This window comes from Ostrinia nubilalis, chromosome 14, assembly GCF_963855985.1.
Source record: "Ostrinia nubilalis chromosome 14, ilOstNubi1.1, whole genome shotgun sequence".
In the NCBI taxonomy this organism is placed as follows: domain Eukaryota; kingdom Metazoa; phylum Arthropoda; class Insecta; order Lepidoptera; family Crambidae; genus Ostrinia; species Ostrinia nubilalis.
This window is the reverse complement of record NC_087101.1, coordinates 4,766,853-4,780,920: the sequence shown is the minus strand read 5'-3', so window position 1 is coordinate 4,780,920 and position 14,068 is coordinate 4,766,853. Positions and strand designations below refer to the sequence as shown.

Sequence of the window (14,068 nt, the reverse complement as noted above, 5' to 3'; positions counted from 1 at the left end):
AGCCGAGGCATACCACGCACGCACATTATCATAACTTTTTAAACCGCATTTGTTCACTATGGCTAAGCTTACGCGAAAGTGGATCACTCCTGCTTGATTACTAAACGTTTTTCATTTACGTTCCATAGCCGAAAATGTTTTTACTAGCATATTTTTATAATCAAAAGTTTTTCTGAAGGTCGTAACAGTAATTTTAACGTGCGTTATACTTGATAAAGCGCCTCGGTCGGGCGAGAGCTAGGTTATAGTCGTTTTAGCGCAAAACACGTACCGTATAACATCTTTTCGATAATAAGATTCTGAAAGAACGTGTTCAAGTCAGACGAAACACTAGTTTTATAGTCGCGGAGCAGTCGAGTGGTTTAGTTAGGTATTCTTATTTAATCTTTAAAACACCACTTGATTGAACTGTTGTATTCCAAGTGCCAAATTATGTTGAAGTAATACTTTTCCGGTTAGATCATCTATGAATTACATAACAAAAGAATTTTATTCTGTTGCTAAGCCAGGAAAACTTTGCAAAGCGTGGAGAGGAACATTGTTAAACCTCAAGTGCCCTCAATATGCTCTCGCTTTTTTCTCGCAACTCTACACAGAGGAATGATTTGATTTATTTATATTATTCAATAAATATTATAACAACAGCGATATCCTCGCATCATTTGTATTGTATTGATATTGATGCCATCTTACGAAAATACCAGGAAAATTAATTATTATCCTTTGAATCCCAAGTTCATCATCATTTCAAATTTTCCTCTAAACATAACATGTAAATTTTTGTGTCCGGTTGTCGGGGAAAATTGGTAATTTTTTAAGGATTTATTCCTTCATTTATGCTAACAAATTGATAATGGTGGCAGGAAAAAATACTTTTGTTTTCCTCTTCGCAGTCGTTCAGGCATTTCATCTGTTGATAGCGTTACTCGTATCCTAATTAACTCATAAGTATCGGTTGTTTGTTTGTCTATGTTCATTTGGTTAAATAATCTCATTACGTAAGCTTCAGAGGTTAATTCAGTGAAGGTTGTTAAATCTATTGCAATATGAGGAAATTAACAAAACTGGACTGAGTGCTAGTCAGTCAATAGCGTCTAAAATGACGGCTCAGCTACGTCACCCGCTTCCTCTGTGCACGTACGTAGCCGTACTGGAATGACGCAATTGGCTTTTTCAATGTCTTATCTACAGTGAGGTATGTTGTCACTCGACCAGCGACCGCCGCGCTGCGCACACGCTGGTCTCGCGCCGTTTATTTTTGTTTCACTTCTACTTGATCACTTTTTACTGTCGAGGACAAAGCGACGTGTTGCGCGGCCGTATTTTGTCAGTGTTTTGAACTTTGTGGCATTGAGTGATCCATTTAATAAATTAACAAGGTCTCAGTGGATTACTTATCATGTTGATGTCAGGATTTTTCATCATTTCCTCTGATTTACCCTTCAGGTGGGTTTCGAATTTGTTGTTTTGTTTTTTTTTTTGTTTGCTTTATTATCTTTGTTGGTGTCTCGCCTTTTTGAAACGATCGCGAGTGGAACGGATTGTAACAAGTTATGAACCTGATTGGCGCGTTCAGTCGTTGATGCATTGTTCTTTGATTGACCCAGTACTCGTGATTGCGAAATAAATAATTATGGTTTCTCCTTGATTTGAGTTACATACTCAGATTCTTTTGAGAGAAGTTTGGTGTTTTTGATTTTAACGTGTTGCTTTCACTGTTTTATTAGTTGGCTTACATAGTCGTATGTTTTGGGATTCCCACCTAGTTATAAAGTGGTATTTTGACCGAGGTTATCGGGGGATACCCAGGGAAATTTGTAATAATTATGACTATGATGCATTTTGTACTATTCCATATTATTCTTGTGACCCTGTTTGTTTGATTTTACTTCTTCAGAAAATAGCGCTAATGATGTGTTTCGTTTGTTCCAGAATGACGCCGCAAGAGGAGCGGGAGAGTGCGCGAGGGGCGGAGATAGCAGACGCGTTTGAGGACGAGATGTTCGGTCCTCCGCGGACGGAGCCCGCCGCCCGGCCCAAGCTCTCCATGATATCCGCCCGCCTCCGCGCCAACGAGGAGCGCAAGCGGGTCATCGAGATCTGCTCCCAAAAACTAGAAAATATCGAGGACCCCGCGCGCGACCTTCGCCGCTCCGTCTGCATCAATAACACATACTGTCGCTTGAGCGAGGAAGCGCGCCGCGAGAAGGAGGCGAGAAGAAGGCGCGCGCGCGAGGAATGCGACGACTCCTGGGTCGGCAAAAAAGCGAGGCGGGCCGTCGAAGACGAGTGCCTCGCGTTACTGGACGCCATTCCTGAGCTTGGAGACGCGAACCTTGGCTGCGCGCAGCTGGCGAGGCAGATGCCGCGCCAGGACGTGCCCCTGCTGCCGCCGGGCCTGCTCACGGTGCTGGACTCATGACCGCGTCGCAGCGCGCCCCTGCATGCCCCCCTGTGATGCGCCCCGTGCGCCCCGACGCCCGCGGGCCCGCACGCCGCCGCCCGCGCTCGCGGCCAGCCCGCCGAGAGCGAGGTGTCACTTGTTACCCGGAACGGACGCTCCGCGTTTAGCGAATACCTTGTTGTTTAAGAGTACTTACTTTGTTAGCGAGTTTTTTTTTTATTATTTAGTGAAAGTTGCTCAGGCGCTGCCGATGGGCGCGGTCCAATTAGTGTTCAATGATTATTTTTACTATCAGAGAACTCGGAGTGCTTTGTCCGCTGTCAACGCGTCATGTGTGAGACGCGTGTACTGAAGTTATGGAAGTTATCGTTTTTATTGAAGGATTAGCTAATAAGCGATAATTATGTTACATTATTGTACTTTAAATGATAGTGATTTAAGAGATAGTGCAAAACGACTGGGAACGGTTGCGTTGAAGCTCCACAATACTCTTCGTCTAGATGTAGGTAACGGTTTATATCACTTTAAACGTTATACACATTTGTTGTAATCGCTATCGCTTCGTAGCACAAACATAGCGTGCTCGGACGGCCGGTTCATTATTGTGAGCCGTTCGGCGAGTAGGCATCAAATTACTCTACTACACTAACACGCCTCTGTGAATGAACTGATTCAGCGTTTAATTACTTTCCGAATAAATATTGATGTGCCGTCGAGAGTATATAAATCGTTTAAAGAATTTAGTGAAAGGTGAAAACAAAAATATTGTCGAGTTTGGTGCGCGGCGCTGATGGGACTGGCCGAGGTTGGCGCGACATTGGGCCAATATACTTGGCCGCCAACACGCGAATGCTCGGCGATGCATTTTAGACAAGTCTGACTTTTGAGTTTTGTTAAATATTATCGCTTAAATAAGTTTATTTTATATTTTCGTTTTAGTTCGGTTACCTGATGTCACCATTTATGCTTTTGTTACCATTATGATAATTTGGTTGAACCTTCCGAGTTTAGGTTACATAATCCGCGGTTGTTGTTTATTTAATTTTTGTAAGAATGCGAGAATTTAATATAACCGTTATCGGATGTGCAATGAGTTCGTATTTAATGTGCAATTCGGATGAACAAAAACGAAGTTCCTTTTCTTTTGAAATCTTAATTGTCGCAAAATATATTGGTAGTGGCCCGTTTCGCCCCCTCTGAATAGTAAATAGGTAGGAGGGTGGGAGGGGGGAGGGGGCGCCGGCGGGCGGGGGGCCTCCGCATCGTTCCCAGAACTCCTGTGATATTAGCCTAGCCTGTGTGTCGTATTTGTGCTAGTTTCCCCAACCTTGTTTGGATCGCAATGTATTAAAAGATGCTTCAAAAAATAATTTCCACCTCTATTGGCCATTTTATACGGATTAACCGGATTTTGTAGTCGTTTAACCGGCTAGTGACGCATTTAGAAGTTTTGTCACTTATTGATAGTAGACAATTGTTTTTATATAATTTGCGTTTGAATGTATTGTTGATAATCATTATGTATTATAAAATTTTAAATGTTAAGAGCTTGTATACACTCGCCGCAGCCTATGTCGGGGCCGCTGGCAAGAGATTACGACTAAGTCAGAAATATAAAGAACACAAACTGTGTTCTGTATAAATCAATAGTTGTTAAATTGGGATACAACCAAAAATGTATTTTACAAAATGATTACTATTAAAACGCACATATTTAATTGTAAGTAGTTTTCATAACGTACTGCAGACAGAGCCACGTTCAAAAGTTGTAAATATTAGATGTAAAAAGCGTATGAATGACCAAAACCGTTTCATCGCCGTAGTTTTAATTTACAGCGTGGCTTCCATGGTGTCCTCCTGAAGTTTTGTGAGATTTATTTAGGAGATAAATAAATTATTTTGTACCGAGCCTTTAGTTTTAGTTGTACGTTAATTCCGGAATAAATTATGTCCTACATCGAACATGCAATGTGTCCGTGATTCGAAATTGAAAAGTCCTTTGTGCCCTGCGGAGTGGCGACAGAAATTAAATTAGAAAAAATGCGATAAAATGAGATAACACATTGTTTGCAAAGCTCGTATCTGCGAGAACAATACATTACCTACTATTTCCGCTAGTTACCTTTCAGATAATGCCACTCTTAAAGTGTTCACCTTAATGCATTTAAACTTAAATTTCCTCGTAAATTACAGACTGTCGAAAGATTTTCATAGCCACCTAAATCACTGCTAGCTAATTTATTTGGTTTTGCTTTTAACGATGACTCGAGTAAAAGTTTATAATATATAATTGATTTAATTAGTTTCAAACGGCGCGAAATAAAATGCAGTCTTAATTTATTCAGTGCATTCTGAAACGCGTTAGATCGCTTCTTATTCGCTTTGATTCGCGCCGAACATAAAAAGAGCAGAATATTGAACACTATCAGATTATTGGATCGCACGCGAACTGTCGCCCTCCCGCTCGCACCTACGCCTAATGACGAGAAGGAGCGACGATCGAATCTTTGCTCTCAAAGGAAAAATACATTAATGCCCTACCGAAGGCCAATTCTTTATTAATAACGAATAAACTGTATTTCCTGTTAATAACGTTTCATTAAAATCACGATACAAAAATATTGAAGCCGCTCGGAGATTTTTCTGTTTGAAAAGGACCAATTGCATTATTCCGAAAAACCAAATTGTAATGTCTTAAAAATTCAGATTGGCAAGCGAATAAATACGGCTTTCCATTTATTTCTGTTTTTTTGTTTATAAACTTTAGTTTTTTTTATTCTTAGCTAGGAATTCGAGTGGCCAGCACTTATGGTATCAAATAGTAAAACATTTTACCAGAGACTGTTTTATCTTTATAAGTTTTTATGCAATTTTATTTCGGGCAATATTGAATTCCTAGCTTACGTGATGATTTTATAGCACTGGGTTGTATTGTACAGACTTTGTGACTTAAATTTATATGTTATAACTTAAAGATAATGTATTTATTAAGTCTGTACAGCGACTTGAAGCGAGGTTTTGTTCTGATATGAAGTTAAGAGAATGTTCTGTAAATGTTATCATAATTTTATTATTGTGATTAGCTGCTATTTTATAAATGTTTCCTGTCTTAAGCTAAGAGATGATCATTAAATAAATATTAAATTGAAACAGTATTGTGGCATTATTTTATAAGATCCTTTTCCACGTAAAGCTTATTTGTGAGATATCTTAGTCAAAGATAATATTGACCTCTGGGTTTCTGAGCTAGCTGATAAAAGTTACGAGTCATCAGATCTTTTCAATTTCTGTAATTGGTTGATAAGGATTATTCATCCAGGTCATTTAACAGTTGCATAACAAGTCGTATAACATTTAAAGATTCTACATCAGTAAGATTTAAAAAAAAAAGAGAAAAACTGAAGCTAAAAAAAAATAAAGTTGAACTAATGTAATCCTTTTTTGAAGTCGGCTAAAAAGTGAATTGCTTCTATCTAAATATTCTGATTAGAAGCATTAGAAGTCAGAAGAACACTAGACGACCATTATTATACATAAGTTTTCCAACAACGCAGTCCATTTACAAAATTGGTCTGTTAAAGGCAAGACTGAATAGGAATGTAGCAGGTTCGTAGCCTAGACAGCATAGCAACCACTAAACATCAGATGAGTGGGATTAAAGTCAAATGTGGGCAGAAATAAAAAGAAAACCAGGTATACCATGTTTGTTTGTACTAATACTGTCAATACATAAATTCTTATAACAACTGGTCGTCATAAATTGATAAACCCGAACGAAAAATTGATTGCAATGGCAAAGAAGTCATCTTTTTCAATTTTTTTTTTTTTACTGTAATGATCGAAAAGATGATCAGTAGTGTGGTGCTTATAGTATATAAAAAAAATATGTAAATATGTATATCAGTTGTAAGTCCTACCTAATTGACACTCAACTCAACATGAGCAATTTTTTTTCTACAATACTGTTACTGCCTACGAGTACTTCTGAAATTAAAATTGGAAGCTATGTAAAATTAACTCATAAATATGTAAACTTATTAATTTTTGCACACTACTTAGCATAATAATATTCGTGCCTACATACCTCGTCTACAAATAAATACCATTATAGTGGATTATGTTCAAGGTTGCTACAAAATGGGAAAATTCAACAAAAAAATTGTTCTAGTAAAATTAAGAGAATAGGTAATCTTATGTAACGCGTAAATTTTATGATCGTGCGTGAAATATTTATTAATATTTTAATTTTTCAAAACGCTCTGATTTTGTCAAGTGCCATAATAAATATTGTTCAACGTACGATTAGTCGCAAACTAAAATAATAAGTAAATTCAAATTTTATTTTTCACGTGGGATTTTACAAATTTTGCTTGACTACTGAATCTCCCCCCAAATAGCACGAAAGTCTAGTTTAAATCGGATTATTTTGGAAAATGCTAACTTAACGTCTAACTTAATGGAATCTCACCCAAATTGGCGGGAACGTGCTAATGAAAATCTATGAGCTGCAATGTCAACTCCTCTGTTGTCTCTGGCCAATACGGCATGAGAGGTTTCTCTGAAGCAACAGAAGCCGCACATCGTGATATAATCTGTTGACGGTTGCCTCCGTAATGGAAGGAACTGATTCTGAATTTACTACTCGTAGATAAAAGTTCTGGGGCAAATTTTATGGTGGGAAAAACATCTGATTCAATACTATTACGAACAAAGGGTTGAAATAAAATATAGGACATGGTGTAAAAATAATATTAGGAAACCCGATACTTTGTATAGAAGAAGAAATAACGAAGAGGAAAAAGAAATAAACTATGATTAAGATACGGATACCTACTCCACTTCCTCGATTAGACTCGATTCTGCTTCAGGGTGTTTTTTTAAATCTAAAATGATTTTCTTTAGTTTCCAATTATTACTTAGTAGTATTCATTAAGACTTATAGAGTTGGATAGAATCAGGCTCAACATTACCCGTAATATCGGCAAGTTAAACATCCTATTAAGTAATACGAGTAAATGCGAAAGTTTGGATGTCTGGATGTCAGGATGTCTGGATGTTTGGTACTCTTTCACGCAAAAACTACTGAACGGATTTTGTTGAAACTTTACAGTATTATTGTTTATAACCCAGAATAACATATAGGCTATATGTGACAAACTAAATTTCACGCGGGTGAAGCCGCGGGCAAAAGCTAGTTTGTATTAAAACAATAGCCTTACAGAAGTATGCAAATTGCTTGTCTAAGTCAATCCTCCATGGTAACATGCGCAGGATTTTGGTATAGCGTTGTGAACGTAGCTTGAATATGAACGAAATGTATTTTCATTAATAATAAGTACCTACTTACTACTGTTACCGATCCTACATATGGTATGGTAATCCTGTAAAACTTGGACAAAATTTTCAAGGAACATTCTAGAATTTTAGAAAATTCAAGAATCAGTTCGGATTTAACTGAGGAATTTCACATCACGGAAACCCCCTAAAATGTACGTAGTTGTAACAAAAAATGACCTCCACAAGGTTAAACCAACATTCAAATGTCTCTCAGTCATCATCAGTACAAATAAACATATTCTTATTTCTATGTTAACGAATTTGTCAATATTGTGTATTTTTGCATGTATCATTTTGAAAGAAGAATTCTTCAATGGAAATCCGAGAATGAAAAACATGTAAGAAGATTGGAAGAAGTCAGAATAATATCTTGGAAGCTAACTCACTCGCCGAAAGTCCTATTTTCAGAAGTAAGATCCACAAGCTGAATAATAATGCAAATATCACAGATTTTTCCTCATCTCTCCATGTTAATTTTAGTTATCATGATTGTTAAGGTAAATTAATGAGTTTAGGTGTGAATGCTATCCAATTAATCCAGTATTCGTTAGCAACTGTCAAAAACATTGCAGACTGCATAACATAAACCATTAGATTATTTATGTTTATTGCAACGGCGATTGGTGTTCACTCTTTTATAAAGTGGTAGAGTTTTCATAAAAATCCTAACGTAGTTTTCGGAGAAAGGAACTCTCTTCTTGTATCAGAGTGATTTTTGCCATTTCAAGTTTTGTTTGTTTTCATAACTACACTTGCATAATAGTCAACAAATAAACGTGATTCATTTGTCACACCTCACGCTTAACAGGTTTTGACATTCATATTGTTTTGAACACATTTTAGGTGGGAGTGGTGAGAACTATGTAGTTGTGCTCCTTGTCAAATTTTCCATGACCATTTTAGGCAGTGGCAATGAACACAGGCGTGATGCAAGTATGTCCGTATAGCACTTTCTGGACAAACAAATAAAGTCACATTTGATATTGAAGGACAGTTAAGCAGGAAAGATGGTACGAATACAATTAACAAGGAAAATGTAAAACAAGCGCCATACAGAACAGCTTGTCTTTAATAGTTACGGAAATTAAAGTGAGTTTAATCTGACGTGGTGTAGATTGATGTTTGATAGAGGTAAATGTCCATAAACCATGTCTATAAAAGGAGGGTAATGGTTTCAGTAAATCTGTTCTTAGGCTACTGACACCGGCTTATGCAGCGTTCGTCGCGCGATAATAAAGATAAAGTAATAGCAGCCAATATTATAAAAATGAAGGCTTAATTTCTATCTATCCGTTAGCATACCTAACAAAAGCATAGAACCAATAATGATATTTTCTTGCAAAGTTGAAGATTGGACTTTGTAAAAGGAAATACAATTACAGGCTATTTTTAAGGAGAAATTTAAAGAAGACGGTGAATTTTTTTATTTATTTTTATTTAAAATGTTTTACGTAGACGCATGCCATCCAATATGAACTTTTAATCCTCAATATAATATCAATACTCTTGTGACAAGGCCGTAAACTTTCACTTTCATAACATAGAGTAGTTGAATTCTACATTCTTTTAGATTAGCACACATTTTTGTACTTTTTAACCAACTTTGGTCCAAATTATGAGCAAGTAAAGTAAAAGTCCATGGTGTTAAAAAAACAACGTTACGTTTCGATGACGTATGGCGAGTGCGGCAGCGTGTGCTGTCACAGTTTCCCGCCGCTGCAAGACACGTGCGCCGTCACACGTAGGTGGCGTTACTGTGTGAGTGCTGCGCATGTGAGACTTTACCGTAGCTGCTGTTCATATGTGTGAGACTTTGCCGTAGCTACTGCGCATATGTGTGAGACTTTGCCGTAGCTTATGTGCATGTGTGTGAGACTTTGTCGTAGCTCGCGTTAAGCATTTGCTTGTGTGCGTGAGAATGTGCCGTAGTTCATCAACATGTGTGAGTGCGAAACAAAATAAAGCTTGCACACTCGGAGGGCAAATGTTTTGATACCATACTTCGAACTTAGGGACTGATTGTGGATAAGAATAGGCGATCGGAAATTTGGGGGGACGAAACAAATTAGGTTTGATTATCTAACATACGCTTAGAAATAGAAGTTAAAGATAAAAAGTTACAATAATGAATTATACAACAATTAAGATTGGCAATGTACTTAATTAACTATAGTCTTCAATGGCCCAATTAAATTAAATTCTTTCCTACTACAACCAGTTTTGAATTGTAAAAATATTTTTTAAGTTATATAACATTACTATTATGTAACCTTTGCTATTTTGGTTTATCAAACTGCGCACCAAATTTTTTTGTCCAAAATAATGAACGCTCGGCAAATAACTACAAAATTCCACCGAAGCGCATTACTAATGGGACCGGTATTCTGTTCCGAGAACAACTCCACAATTTGATCATTCTCACAGTCTTGAGCATCTAGTACGTTTATCTAATAAAGCTTTCTTGTGAATTCTTTGATAACCGATGTACCTATTTGACTTAGCTCAGTAGCGTAGATAATGTTAAAGATATTGTAAATGACAGCACACATGTTTGATTAGCAATCAAAGACCGATTTTTACCAAATTTGTAGACTTTACCCTTAAGGGCCCTTTCCCAGAGCAATTCAATTTTGCGGGATCCTTCATTGCTGGGTCCCGCAAAACTGGATTTGTAGGTTCACACGACAGTGTCTAGTTTAATGCAGGTTCAGTTTTTTGCAGTACGGGAAGGGTGTTTGCAAAACATATATGCAGGAAGCTGCTAGTGGGAACACTTCTATTAAAAATACTTGTAATAAACTACATAGATCCTGTGTTTACTGGTCCAGTTTAATGACAAAACCGAGTTACAAATTCGAAAAAATCTGTTTTTTCTGGACATTGCAAACAGATATTCTCGTTAAAACACGCAAACCTACAAAAAACGGGCTGTCTCCGTGGAAAGAGCCATAAGAGATTAAATAAGATAAATATCTGTTAATATTACACAATTAGGATTTACAAACACTTAACGATATATTGGCTCGATCTAACACCCACACACGACCCACAGCCTTGTGGATGACACTTGATCAAGCATCCAAACTTTTGACCAAATTAGGTACGCGACCAAAAGCGGCTGTCTAAAGTATCCATTCATCATCTAGATACATAAATTATTTATGTACTAGCTTTTGAACATGGATTTATCTACCTAGATGTTATAGTATTTATATGTTACTAGCTTCTGCCCGCGACTTTGTCCGCGTGAAATATTTACTTGTCTTAGCGTGATAATTCTGTACCCCCAGTGAAAAGGGATCTAACTCGACTTAGATCAAAATTGACTTTATAACATAATGTGAATCTCTGAAAAATTAGCTATTTTTGTATCTAATCGGTATGTTTCTACGACGTATAGAAAAGAAAATAATTTTGTGCCAAATGATACAAGTAAGGCTTTGTGAACCAATTTTGAGTTTTCTTTCGTGTATATTGATACATGTCTACTTTTAACAAAGTGTACCGGAGGCTTCTTTCAATTTTTTATTGTGTCAAGAGGTACGACTCGTGTTACTATTTTTTACACGATTGAAGTTGTTCAGATTGAATTTGTGATTAACAATATAAGATGACTCATATTAAATACACAAAAAAAACTATGTATTGTTGGTTGGTGAAAAAGAATGTAACTTAATTTATAGCACAAAAAGTAAAAGACAAATGATTATTTATTTTGTGTATAATGATTCAATTAGACTAATACCATTAACCACAAAAGTTTCGTACATGTGTAAAATGTTATCAGTTACTTAGATCAAAAACGTTTGAAAATCGCAACTAATGATTTGGTTAATTATTTGGTGTAAAATGATATAACTTAGCCCAATTGTCAGATTAAAGGAAAACATAATGCGTAGTTTATAAATCAAAGAACTTTAGTTAATAGTTTTAATAAATAATGGTTAACATCTACTAGTAAAACATATAATTGAATTCATAGTGCCTAACGTTGTCAATAAAAGTACTTAATAAGTGCATTATAGAATTTACAAGAGCTCCAACTACCACAACTCTTTATAAACAAAACTCATCACCTTAGACAACAAATTGAACTGGGCGAGTCATGTCGAGAACAAAATAAAAATGGCCTGTATAGCATTCCATCAGTGCAAGAGACTCATTGGTAGTAGATGAGGTCTCAACCCAAAGATAACACTGGCTCTACACGTCGGTTATATGGCCCTCTTACACATATTATTATAGATCACTTGTGTGGTGGCACAGAACACAACTATCAACAGCAAGATCAAAACTCCAAAGCCTGCAACGCCTAGTAAGCATAGCGGCCACTAGTTGTATGAGAACCACTCCATCGACATCACTTGAGTACCTTCTGAATCTCAGATCTTTAGACCTCATCATTCAGGAGGAAGCGCAAGCAGCCGCTCTAAGACTTAAAGGTAAGAACGGCATATAGAAGCAAAAAAAGGAGACAGGACATTCCACGATCCTGCACAAAACCCTAATAAAAGAAATACCTCTCACCGAGGCACCTATCGGCAGAATTCCCTGTGTTCACTCTTCGACTGAAGATATAATATCCAGCTTACAGCGGAAACGCAAGATTGCTCTGGAATCAATGAAGTTAGGATATTACACTGACGGCTCCAAAACCCAAAAAGGTACGGGAGCTGGTGTCTTCTCGAATTACCTAAATATACTAAGAATATCAACAACACTAGATAAACACAATACAATTTTCCAAGCAGATTGCAATCAGAGCAGCACAGGCGGTTGCAACCATAGACATCCGAGGTCTGAATATAAAAATAATCTCAGATAGTGCAAGCAATACAAAGCAACTTAATATACTACATTATAATACTTATTTTGGAATGCCATGACGCGCTCCTAAGTCATTGCAGATGCAAATGGCGTTACCCTGCACTCCTGAAGTGGATCAAAGGACACAGTAACTCCTTGGGCAACGACGCAGCAGATGAACTGGCCAGAAGGGGATCGTACACGACGGTATTTGGTCCGGAACAATTATAATGCCGATACCATAAGCACAGATCAAGACCTGGCTGCGCTCCAAAATAGAAAAATAACACCACACAGAATGGAAAGATTGTGAAAGATGTAGGCAAACAAAAGATGCAGTTGTGGATATTATATCGAAAAAGTTAAAGACTCATAAGACTAAACAGGGACAACATCCGCAAGGTCCTAAGTGTAATAACAGGTATGTTAAACAAACACCTACACAGTATAGCTGTACAGACAGCCTGCTGTGCAGAAGATGCATGGAGGCAGAAGAAAAACCACAGCACGTGCACAAGGAGTGCAGAAGCGTAGCAGATCAACAGGCTCAAATTCTCCAATCACCAGGGTCGCTGCAGAAGGCCTGTAGAGACCTAGATAGGCTGCTGCTACCTGGGGGGATCTGGAGCGGTTGGAATAGGAAGATCAAATAGCGCACAATGGTCTAATCAAAAGGTTACGTGCAATATTCGATTGCCCTGCAAAACTAACTACGTAAGTCCTTATGAATGGATACTATGTATAAAGTAAATAATTATGTAAATGGCATGTGTTGCTGGACTTTATCTGCTTAGCTCGCAAGTATAACATGTCTTGTTAATCATGTCTCTATTGATTTAAGAAGATTCCCGTCTTAGGCAGTTCGATTTTTTCAAGTTATTTATGATTTAAGAAGAGGCTGACAAGGGTGGCTAAATATCTTGCGCTACTTCTTCTCAGCACTGACCTATTTATGTCCCAAAATAAAAGTAGGGTTCAAGTGATACTAGGACGTGCTTTTTAAAAGCCTCTTTGTTGAAAACAAATGCATTTTATGACTTTACTTTTATATTATCCTTCTGTAGCAATCAATATAGCTTGACATCATCATCTCTGGTCCAGAGTTTGATTCCTAATAAGGTAATTGTAGAAAACAAACTTTTCTCTGTCTCCTGTCTAATTAGTTGATGTGAAACCATTGTTGTTTCTGGTCTTTATTACCCAATTGCTTCAACTAATACTTACTTTAAAATAGGAGATAATGTATGTGATTTAGGCCGATATCATTCATGGTATATGGTGTAATAATTAATAAAATAGTAGTTTCAGATCAGAATAAACATTTAAGGAGTAAATAATTAGAATCCACTCTAAAATTCTAGCCTTATTCCTTTACAATCGCCACTTATATCACTTTACACATAATTATTAGGATACTTAGATCGCTATTATGTTAGTTAGATCAGTTTACACATTTTTTTTCTCATCACAAAAATGGTGTATATTGATATAAGTAGAAATTTTTGGACGATTTACCCTAAA

At 37.0% G+C, this 14,068-nt stretch overlaps 1 protein-coding gene across 3 annotated transcripts in view; it reads left to right on the top strand.

The window, feature by feature from the left end:
• LOC135077991 (uncharacterized) overlaps nt 1-3,636 on the top strand; it is an 86,848-nt gene extending 83,212 nt beyond the window's left edge. For 2 of the 3 annotated variants that reach the window (XM_063972530.1, XM_063972529.1), the window contains one exon: nt 1,933-3,636. In XM_063972530.1, coding sequence (XP_063828600.1) covers nt 1,934-2,422 — 489 coding nt within the window. In that variant the 5' untranslated portion in view covers nt 1,933 and the 3' untranslated portion in view covers nt 2,423-3,636. Of the gene's footprint in view, nt 1-1,219; nt 1,447-1,932 lie in introns of those variants that run through there. The other variant, XM_063972528.1, reaches the window with a different exon arrangement.
• Nucleotides 3,637-14,068: the final 10,432 nt, after the last annotated feature.